The 11,904-nt window shown below is 36.9% G+C and overlaps 1 protein-coding gene across 1 annotated transcript; it reads right to left on the reverse strand.

Moving 5' to 3' along the window:
- Positions 1-282: 282 nt before the first annotated feature.
- On the reverse strand, positions 283-10,550 carry LOC142354801 (uncharacterized; the record flags this gene model as incomplete). The annotated part of the gene is made up of 5 exons (XM_075407173.1): positions 283-624; positions 3,053-3,233; positions 5,614-5,727; positions 9,601-9,781; positions 10,291-10,550. Coding segments are annotated over 5 exons (937 nt in total), but the record flags the coding sequence as incomplete, so codon positions are not given.
- Positions 10,551-11,904: the final 1,354 nt, after the last annotated feature.

Raw genomic sequence — 11,904 nt, forward strand, 5'->3', positions numbered from 1 at the left:
ATTCACAGAGGCTGGTCGATGAGGGGAGAAATTCAGATAAATTTGGAAAAGAAAAGGTATCTGGGGGGATACGGGTTTTGGGCTTCTTACTATTGTATAGATCACTAAGACTTATTTGGTTTTGCCTTAACAGCCACCTCAATCATAGTCATAAGATGATCATAGCCATACCATAATTTATTTTCCACCTCATATAAATCATAATTTGACCGCTTCATGTAATTGAACCCAAATTGTTAGGTGCACAGAGAATTTCATGTACAGCATTATAACCCGCACTAACTGGTAAACAGTCGTAAATAAATTCTATAGTTATTAACAAGGTTGACGGTGCGGGGGTGGGGGGGGGGGGCTTACGGTGTGGCTATGGTATGAACTGACCATATTGTTAATAGTTAATTGGTTAATGAACTTATTCCAAAATCAATCATCCTTTTCCTCATTTTCCTCGTAATCTTTCTGTTTCTGTTCCCAAATATCACTGAATGTCTTCACATCGAACTCGCACAGTGCCTCCCCAGGGATCTCACAGTTCTGAAGAATGAAGGGTGGATCCGACCTCTTCAGGTAGAGACATCCGCCTGTGGTTGCAGTCCAGTTCTTAATCAACTTACTGTCTTCAATCTGTAACAAGTAAATAATGCTAATGCTAAAAAGTTGATTAGCAATGACATGTCCTATTTTAAGGCAGGAGATCTTTCTGTTTTAACTAATTACCGTCATATTTCCGTAAGACCAAATTTTGAGAAAGTTTTGAAAGACTCAATCAGTTACTGGAATATCTCGAAAAATATGCGCGTTTGAACAGAAAGCAATTCGGCTTTCAATCTAAAGTATTCAAATGATGTTGTGCTTTACTTTTTTTTGAAAAAGTAGCTGAAAATATGGAAGATAACTACGACACAGGAGCTGTATTCTTAAATCTTGCAAAAGTTTTCAATTCAATATCATGTGAATCTTTCTAAAAAAAGATGAAAATTTTAATTTCTCTCAATCGACAATTTTTCTTCTAAAATGTTTTCTTGACAAGTCAAACACAACGCGTAAAACTGTTTACTGAATTATCAGAGATAATACCTTAACCATGGTGTTCCACAAGGAACAGTGCTAGGACCTCTTATTTCTCTGTTATCCGTGAAAAGTTTTTCTGAAAAACGGGAAGGTGGTGGAAATGACACAGTTCAATATGCGGACGACAAGTGTTATTTGCAAATTGGAAAGCAAGGAAAATATTCCATTGAAAATTGAGGAAAATATAAGACGAAACAACGAATACCCGACAGAGATTCAGCACATTAAATGCCGTTAAAACGGAGTTATTAATCTTTACAACTCATACCAATTCAGACACAAAGTTTTCTTTCATAGTTGAAGGTATTAAAAAGTACAAACCCATTCAAACCTAACCTTTTAAAATGATCTGAACACAGTAAAATGGCTAGTGAAATTCACTCTTTTTATCTTAGCAGAAACCAAATTCTTTTGAAAGTAATAATTGATGTTTTCATTTTCGACAAAAATTGACCACTCCACTGATCTTCTCAATAAGGATCGTATCTTGTCAGCCGAATTGTTTATCTCGATCGTTAGCCAAACTTCAAACAGATATAAGACACTGGTAATAACAGAAAGCTTTCAAATGTTTACTGGTTGCCTAGAAGCTGGACAGAACTAGAGAAGAAACCAAATTATTATAATAATCAAACAAAAACGAAGTGGAGTAACAAATCTTTGACCACGAAAAGCATTCAAAAATGGAAGAAATTGCCCTCTTCAGTAAAAACTGTCATTTTTAAAACTTGTTTAGAGATGTTTTAACCCAGTTTTTGCTCGATCAGCACAAGTTAACAGACCAATAATAACAGAAAATACCATTTAACAGACTAATAGGAGCGTTCAAATCCTATTTTTAACAATGAGAGCAAACAGCCACAATTTCGACATCATGATAATATTAATATTAATAAACTTTGATTACTTTATTTAATGATAGAAAGCATGTGTACATTTAACCTGAGGGTTATGATCAGATTAAATAACTTGTTTACCTAAAAAAGGTGCAAAAACAACTACATTTTGCCGTATTAATAGTGTACAATATTTCGGATATCGGATATACTCTGTTCCTCCCCAATGTTTTTTACGCCCACCATTACAATTTACTTGTTATTACACAGAACATAACTATGTATGCCTGAGAGGGGGCGTAAAATTTAAATGTCCACTAAGCTGGAGGGATGGTGTAAAACAGATCCAATATTTCTAGAAAATGACGAAGCCTTGGGGTTTGTCGGGAGGGGGGGGGGGGGTGGGGCGTCGACTTGTCTGCTACAAGTGGTTTGAAACTGTAGTAATAATTTCTTTTAATTAAACGACCAAACTTCCACGTTTTTTGTCCTTGAGCTTAAGTATTCAAAGTTGCAAAAAATCAAAGATTATGACAATAAAGTGACAAACAAACAATGGGCGCCAAAGAATTATCGCTGTCGGTAACAGTTCTAGATTTAATTTTCACAGGTCAGAACGAGAAAAACAAAAGATTTTTCAAGAGAACAATTAATCACGGTCACGGATCATGCTCTGGATCTACAATTTCGCCCAGGCCAGGGTTTTTATGCCCCCAGCTACAATTAATGTGTTGATAGTTAGCGCTATAGCACGGTACTATAAAAATGTTGGGGGAGTCTATGCAGGCACAACTACTGTGAAAATGGACCAGTACTGAATTCGAACCACATCTCTTACTTGCAAGCCTAGTGTGCTACCCATTTACACCAACTGGTCTTAAGCTCTCGAGCATGAGCATCTCTTATAACCCGTTCTCACGTTCTTTCTTGTTCCTCAAGGCTTCATTTCTCTAGCCAAGTATATGTTGAACAAGTAGAGTTTCTTGTCAAGCTATGTCAAGCTTATCGTATGCACAATTTACATTTGGTTGTTCTCTCTCAGCCTTCTAACATAAAAAACAGCACGCACGTGCCTCTGGCGGATGTAAAAGCTATATGCCTACTAAGCTGGGGGGATAAACTAGAACCCATGCTCTTTTTTTTACCGTTGCTTGATTTGAAATGCCGCTTTCTCCTTCCTTCTCATTAACCCAAGTGAGTTTCTTCTCATTATAGAAGTCATGGGCTGCCACATATCCTCTTATGCCCAATTCGTCATGTGTTGTGAGAAATTTCAACTCCTCCTCGTCGTTGATTATAACCATATCCATGTTTTCCAATCCACACCTGTAAAAATCACACGTTGACGTAATTGTTTTCTTTTCCTAACGAAATATATGTATTAGCCTCTGCCAGAAAAAAACTGAATGTTTTCTCTTTGCTGATAGTGTTAATGCTTATGATTAACTTGTTCGTAATTCGGTCGATTTGCAGCAAATTTGCGTCGTTCCTGAAATTTATTTCCCAGCATTTGAGCTGTAAAAGTTGTTAGTGGATGTGAATCGGAAATGTAAATGATGTTGGATCTTTTCCGTTTGCCCCCCCCCCCCCCAGTACGTTATGCACCACCCAGTTACGGAGAACGTGACATTATATAGTAAATTTTTAAGCAAAAATATGCACGTGCGTCTGGGAGGTGCAAATACCAGGCACCAACTAAGCAGGGGGCAAAAACGGAAAAGATCCATGATATCATTGAAGTCTGAAGGAACTAAACAAGAGTAACTATTGGAATTGAAACTTTGAGTATAACCATCCCCAGTCTGATCAAACGATATCTTAAAATAGTATATTCAGTTCTACTTCTTTTCACCCCGATTTATTTAGCCCCCTATAATTTGATACGGTATATGTTCACCTCTCGGTCATTTAACCCCGCAATCGGTTCAACAACGAAATCATTAATCTATTTCCGTGTCCAAATGACAATTGAACAATTAGCAAATGCACACTGGGTTGAGGGCCCTTCTGTTACTTGTAGTACTGTGATGGCTACGGCTGCTTCGGGTGTTAAATTTTTCACTTTGTTCTTCGATCTCCTCAATGACTTTTCCAGTTGCCGGCTTTCCATTGAGCACAACGTCATTGTGTTTCCCGTTCAAGCGAAAACTTGAACGGCCATCTTGAGTAAATGCAGAAACGCAGCATTTACAGCATTAATATTTGAAACAAATCCAGGCAATAGAATATTTGTTCAGCCGTTTAATATGAAACTCTTACATTCTACTAGCAACGTTTCCTTGTTTTTAGAAGAGATGGTTAGCTCAAAGTCGGCAGATATCATACTGATTTAAAGATGCAATCAAACAGGAAATGTTCTAGCGTTCGATTCACTTCTCAAATAGCTTTAACTGCCTAAATATGCACTCATTCGCAAATGGTTATAATTCAGCTTTTAGTATTATAGTCCTTAGCTTTAACATGACAATTATGACACAAGAATTTATCGATTAAAATCGGGGTAAATTGACCAAGGTGTCAATATGATTTATGTGATTATAAAAGAATAATGGTGCAAAACTGAACATCGGTATGTATAACCTAATAACAACTAAGATTGTCCATGAAAAAAGATGTCTAGCCTTTGTTGCCCATTAGTCTCCATATGGGAGGGCGTTAATAGCGATTCTGTCGCTAGTTTTTATTTAATTATAAAAAAACTGTTTTCCGTAGTTCAGCATATCAAAACATTTCAATATTTAAAATGATGCAAAGAATGGAGCCTATGCTTGGTCACTTTCAAAAACAAGTGATCACCATGTAGCAAAATGAATACTGAAAATTTGAATTACAGCCTAAACTTTTTTCATTCTCCATGAGTTGTCAAGTTGCCCCGTTGTCAATAAAATGTCTTTGCAGAACTCAGCGGAATTGCGTGGACATGCTAGATTAGGCAAAATCGAGTTTCAGTAACCGGAAACAGAAAAGTATACTTCTCAAAATGGGGGTAGAAGTCTGATATAATCGGGCGATCAGACCCATGTTGCCTTTATTAGTTCAGTGATATCGGTATCAGTTATCGGCATAGACAAGTATGGAAGAGAAATCAAGAACTGTTGGACTAACAGCCATGTAATGCTTTTCGCTCTACAGAACAGAGTGCGTGTGGAAAAGGTCAAGGTGATTGTCTCTTATAGTCACTTAAACAAGAACGTGGTTAGAAAAATGACCTTTTTGTTTCTCAGAATCTGAGATTATTCTTTAACATGTAGTGGAGAAGATAATATAAATCTCAATCAACGTTTTCAGGATATTTTCTTTTCATGTATCTTAGCATAACATGTAGGGGAGCAGATAAATAAATTGCAATTACCTAACTTCTTCAGGATAAATTTAGCAAGTTTAAATTGTTTTTCCTAAAAAATAAATTTGAGTAGTATCAAGACGTCTCGACCTTTTGAACTTATTGGCCTTTCTGCTACCGTTGAATTTAAAATTCCACAAATCTAAAATCTAAAGGAAAACGAGGACAAAAGCTGCTAAACACACGTGTAAGTTTTTAAATGCTGAAAATCTTGATTGCACATTTTACAATGCCAGAAATTAAAAACTTAACTTGCGAAATTTTTAAAACGGTTACGTGGACCTGCAGACCTGATTCAATTCGGTCCGCGGTTCTCAATTAAAAGGGGAAAATATCACTGAATATTTCTGGAGTAGCACAAACCTGATCATGGCTTCCTTCCAGTTGCGACTTCCTCTGCTGGCCAGGTCACAGTAACATCTAGAGTTGGTTATACAGTCCAACACGTTGCATGTTGAACTCAGATGCTGGATTAGTCTAAATATCAACAGGTGTAAGAGACGAGGAACAGTTCAGACAAAATGAGCAACAATCCAGATACAAAAATGGACTTCGGTACTCAATTCTGCAGGGCTCTCATCCGAACCGCGGAAAAAACAAAATCACTTAGTACGAAAGCGATCTATCCATTATGATGCAAAAATCTCACTTAACGCAAATTTTAGTTAACTTACCTACAGTTAGTTACTCGTTTTCTTAATTAATAAAACCACAGTCATTTTTGGTATAAAACAGACAACGCACTTGTTAATGATTCTATGCTTATATTAGATAAAATTACATTTAAACTATCAATATGGCCCTTTACGATGTTTGTCAGCTAATTATAAGCACAAATTAAAAATTAACCGATTAAGGTCCCACAAATTGCACTCAAAGAATGAGTGCAGGGTTGATAGTAATCAGCCCGAAAGTAGGGAGACTACCTCACTGGGTTGCGAGGGTTCAAAACTTTTTTTTGGGAGGGAGGGGGGTTCAAATTGGAGAGTGTGCTCGATTAATTCGAAACTCGAAACCCTTCAAACATCAATAGCTCCTGTCTTCAGTTTCCGTGCAGAGTTCACTGCAGACAATAACAACCCTCAAAGAGAAATGCACCGCGACTTGATGATCATGGGGTTGACCACTTACCCCGTTTCAGACGAATAAGATTTTTATAATAGCCAGCGAAAAAGTGCATTCAAAACATAATTGACTAAAGTCGGGCGAATTGCTCTGCTTGGTTTTGGTAGTACCCAGCTGGGGCTTAATGCTAGCATTAAGGAGGTGAGCGGCGTCGGGGGGGGGGGGGGTTATTCTAAGATTAAGAACCGCTCTTCAAACCATAAATTTGTTTCATCAAAAAATTTAATGAATCGCATTCTTAGAAACTGGTAAGGCATAAAGGCTCTAAGAGAACTTCATGCCCTTCGAGCGTTACCAGTTAATCACGTTTTTGAGGAAAAAAGCCAAATGAGTCAGACAAAAATTTGGTCAAGCAAAAAATTCCATAAAAAGAACACAGGACTAAAATAATTGGTACAAATTTTGTTTGAGAGCAATTAATAACGGGTAGAATATATTAATCGGCTCAAAGACTCGTGCCAGGAGAAGTCGAATTAACAGTTTAAAACAACAGATCAAAATGAGCTCCGAAAAACCAAACACCAGAAGTATTGCCTAAACTACTCTTAAGCTTAGAAAATTAGAGCAATTCACACCTTAAAAATCACCGTTAAAATCAAGTCTCCTCAATAATTTTGGTAAATCTTCTTCTTAGAGAGCCTAGTAGAGCTGTAAGAGAATTGTTGTGCTAACACATGCTCTCGTTCTTTACCCCTTTTTGAAAGACGAGCTCTTACGAAAATTTGGTTAGAACATAAGATAGCGTAAAAAACCACTGCTATTCAGGAAAAAATAACTGCTATACACTTCATCGGAGAGCAATTAACAGCGATGATAAAAAATTTTCGTGGAAAAACAGTCTATGAACAAAAGCGCTTTTATCGAAACAAAGAGCAAACAATCGCTTTCAGCAAATTCTAAATTATATTTTGCATATTCAATTAAAACAACATAGTCAGGAGCAACGATTAAATACTCTTGCAGCAAATAATAAAGAATGATTGTGCTATTCAACAGCTGCAAATTGTGACGAATTCAAACAAAGCAACCGAGTACCATCGGACAAATTTCTTTAGAACGACAGGCAAGTACCTGGCGGGGGTTGTTCCTAGCTTAAGCTTAGAAAGGCTAAGCGCATTTGGTACGGGGGAAACAAACCTAACAAATTAAAATTCCCTTAAACCATGCAGTTCTACTGACACAGCACTTTCGTTCAATTGTAGACCCAGAGGTTACTTAGGCTGCAAGAGACCTTGAAATAGACTAAAAATTTAAAGTTATCGGGATGTACAAGTTTATTATGTTTCTAGACGAAAAGTCCACTCGTTCACTCGAGCAAAAAAATATTGTAATAGGAAACGGTCGAGTCCAAATTTTTCATAAAACAACAGAAAAGACTACAATAAAAGTAAGTTTGTTCAAAAGCAGTTGAACAAAACAGTCAACAGATTGCCGGAAAATATTGACCGCTGACTTCCATAAGTAACGTTGGAAAAAAACACAAAAAGATAAAAACATCTAAATCTGGACAAGATTGGAAAATCACGTCTTAATGTCTGAGCTTCACCAGTTTATGTCATTTTTTCTTAACTGGGCAACTTCGAATTTGACAATTTTTTTTAATTCTGCTGGGTTACATATTTCTTGGAAACATACATCTCAAGGCTTTTTCAGTGGGCGAGGTAAGTCATAAATTTACCAAACCATTGACTTTGAAACCATTAACCGCTGTGAATTCAAAAAAAATGAACGCAGCGTCTAGCGTGTTAGAAAAAGAAAACACTTGAAAATAATGTTTTGATAAAATGACTGCAAAAAAGCCTTGACAAAAGCAAAGAGTTTTTGAATCCGAAACTAATTTTAATCAATGAAATTTAGCTTTGTATTTTGTTATCAACAATTAACTTAGTTCTCTTTCGAATCTGCTTTACCCCGAACTTCTTTGCGACGAATTGTTCGAGAGATTAAAAACTATGATAGAATAATGAAATTGTGTAATGCTTTACTTGGACAAAACAATTTTCCAATTTTTGCCTTTTGTTTGTATACACCCTTTGTCGAGCATTTTGCACACACGCTTACTCAACATAGTCAGCAAAATGCCGGACAATAGCCATGAAATGGATTGTTGCCCTCCTAAGTTAAGATATGCACTAATAACAAAAAAATCTTAATTAAGAAAAATTGAAACAAACCTATGATTCATGTAATAAAGCGTTATAAAAATATAGTTTGGGAGACCTCAATTCTACTTGAATTACACTCTCAATTTAGAGTTAATAAATGAACACAAGTCATTTTCTAGAGTGAAGAAAGTAATCTATGATCAAAAAATTTCACAAAATCGAATTAAACTGTGAATGGTGGTAAAAGTCAAGAGCAAAATCACACTTTACCTCCTTTGGCGCGTGATCAAATGGTTGCAAAAAACCGAGTCAAGTAAAAAAAAATTTGCGACAAACAAAAAACCAAATCTCAAAATTGCTAGATACGGAGTTTGCTATTCACTTGAAAAACGAAAACTCAATTAGAACTGAAAAAAATAGTGCAAATCAAAATAGTGCTCGCCTCAATAAAAATAAAAAGTTCAAAATTTTATTCAAATGCCATTTTCCCACTCTACTCTAGATTAGAGCGAGAAAAGTTAACGCAGCAAAACCAATCGGTTTTCTCTCCTTTTCCTGAATTGACATAACCGAAATCAGCACTCCAATTCGACTTCAAAAATGATCAAATTATGTGAAAAGAAACAGTGTACAAATTCTTTGATTTGTAAAAAGCCGATGAGACCAATAATAGCCTCGATATAACTTCGCGGCAATTGATCAGTTTGAGCAACAAATGGCATTGCTTTTAGTAAGCAGCTCAAATGATATTTTTGTAGTTGAGGAGTACCTCACAGCTTTTTTCAAAGCGCAATCTTTTACTCAGCAGTTGACTGACGGTTCAGCCCTGCTGCCTGATGTTCTGCTAGAACAAAAAACAGATTGTCATTTGGTAACGAGAATGAATACTTTGAGCCATTTTGGTAAGCATATTACTCAATTTGGAGTTGATGTAAACATTAGCTGTCTGTTTTGAGAATAGATAATCACAATTTAGCTTTATTTAGATCGCTTCGGTTCCAATGAAGACGCGCACGAGCTTTGTTTTAAAATTAGGCTTCATGATACTGATAATAACACATTCTTCAAAACTATTGACGTTTTCGGGAAATTAAAAAAAATGGAATGGACAGTTTTAAACCTGAGTGATATCTGCTTGTCAGTAGCAGCTCCTGCAGCCTTGAGTGAGTGTGTCTTGACTTGACACGCGAATGCTTGGAAGTCTTGACAGTCTCTCCCGTGTATGACGTCATCCCACGAGTGTTTACTCATCACTGAAGTGCCCAGGGCATAACAGAGGGTATCTTCGCCCATTTCAGTACCTGCCAATAGGTATGCAAAATAGATGGCCCTAATCCGGCACTTTTTGGACCCATTCTGCTTTGCTCCCAGCCAGTGTTGTTTATGCCTCCCATTTACGAATTATGTAGCACGTTACCATAAAATAGCACATTTGGCAGGAATCCGGTGTGTGTGTGTGTGTGTGTGTGTGTGTGTGTGTGTGTGTGTGTGTGTGTGTGTGTGTGTGTGCGTGGGGGGGGGGGGGGGGGGCGTTAAGATATCTGCTCACTAAGCTACGGGGAACAAAATATATCATTTTTTTAAATTTATTGTAACCCGCACATCAGCGGGTGAATAACTTCTAAGTTCTCAAAGTTGATTTGCAGTAGTAAACTATTTAACTATGGATGACAAATATGATTAATAATGACGCAATTTCTTTGCAGATAATGAAAATTATGTATAATTGCCATTATATCCAGAGAAATTGAGTCATCATCTATCATACATCTTGCATCGAATGGCCACCAGATCAATCAAAAGTACGAACCGAAGTCTAGATCCTGGTTGTTGCAATCACTCTTAGCCCATCGATACTTGTCATTTTTGTCCATTTTCTTACCACCAACCCACACCATCAGACCATCATACTTATTGAAGAACCCTTGACGTTCCAGCCACTTCTGTTCAGACCGAGTTTCGAAAGAGACCAGGTAGCATGATTGTGAAATCTTGGTGCAATTGTTCTCGGCAGATTGTTGATCCAGAAACTTGTACTTGCTCAGTGCATAATAGCTGGAACCTCTCGTTCTGAAAACAATCACAAATCAACACTGTGGCGATGAGAAAATTCAACTCTTGTTAGATGTGAGTCCTGGCAAAAAACGGTGGACAATTTTGTAACTATGAAACCAATGTTTTTTTTAAACTTTCGTGATCGATTTCGGAATTAGAGAGATTTGCATACAGATAATTTTTCTTTTCTTCATCTTAGTTGAAACAAAAAATGTTTGATAGCGACCAATTAAACATGGCAAGCAATTGGGGTTTAAGATCAACAAAATGAGCTATGGTTCGTTGCATACGGTTCATTACTTTAAAAGATATTGTCAAAAGATTGAAACCCCAAACTTTTGGGTTCAGACAGCCAGTTCCCGTGAATCTGCCACGAAAGGCACCATAACCGTTTTTTACGTTATTCGGTGCAACCACTACAGTGAAAATACAAGTTACTCCAACCTTTATCGCAAGTTGGAACAAATTTTCCTAAATATCGAGAAAAGTTATACTGTTTTAACAGAAAACGACAACCAATGAATTTTACTGATTTCGCTCTAGAAAAAATGATATCTGAACAACTGATTTTTCATAGCTTCAAGTGTAAGTAATAGAAAAAATACATGCCAATTTGCACACTTAATATTTATCTGCTTTCAGTTTACCAAGTACAAAAACTGTCTTTCTAGAGCTCAATTGCCATATTACAGAATAAAAAAGGACAACTGCAATACGTCAGAGCAAATTGCTCTCTTTTTTTTTAAACAAGTAAATTGAAAATATAACCCGGGGGTTAAATATTACAAGTTTAAAATTATATATACAAAATTAGTACAATGTTAAAAATCAAAATTAGTGGTTCCGTTTCTTAAAGGTAAAAAATAACTTTTGAAGCCACCAACGTTCCTTTCCAACGGTACAAGTTTGAATTGTTGGAGCAGATGCTGTTTTAACATGCGTTTAAACTTAGAGCGTGATCTGATAGTCCGGACTTCACGCGGAAGTTTATTCCATTTTTGGATGCTTTGTTTTTTGTAATGATCGACTGCTCGACCTTAGGAGAATTAGTTGTTCAGTTCTGTTGTTTATTCTTACAAAGACCACTCAGAGAAAAACTCTCAGTGCCATCTGATTTCAATAATTAAATATCTCAAACGACCGGCGAGCGGTTGGCTTCGTCAGTAGCTAGCTACAGTTTACTGACGCTAGCATTAGTTTAACTGAAGGGATGTGAGGTGAGTGCAGCGCGGATGGGGTCACCGGGGGGGGGGGGGTTGCGTCAACCTCTAAGAACCACCCTTCACACTATAAGGGTAAGTCTCCAAAACAGTTTCTGTGAATCGCATACTTGAAGACTAGTGAGCTCAAAGGCTCTAAGAGCACTTGA

Source organism: Convolutriloba macropyga, unplaced genomic scaffold, assembly GCF_964194025.1.
Source record: "Convolutriloba macropyga unplaced genomic scaffold, txConMacr16.3 SCAFFOLD_2853, whole genome shotgun sequence".
Taxonomy (NCBI): domain Eukaryota; kingdom Metazoa; phylum Xenacoelomorpha; order Acoela; family Convolutidae; genus Convolutriloba; species Convolutriloba macropyga.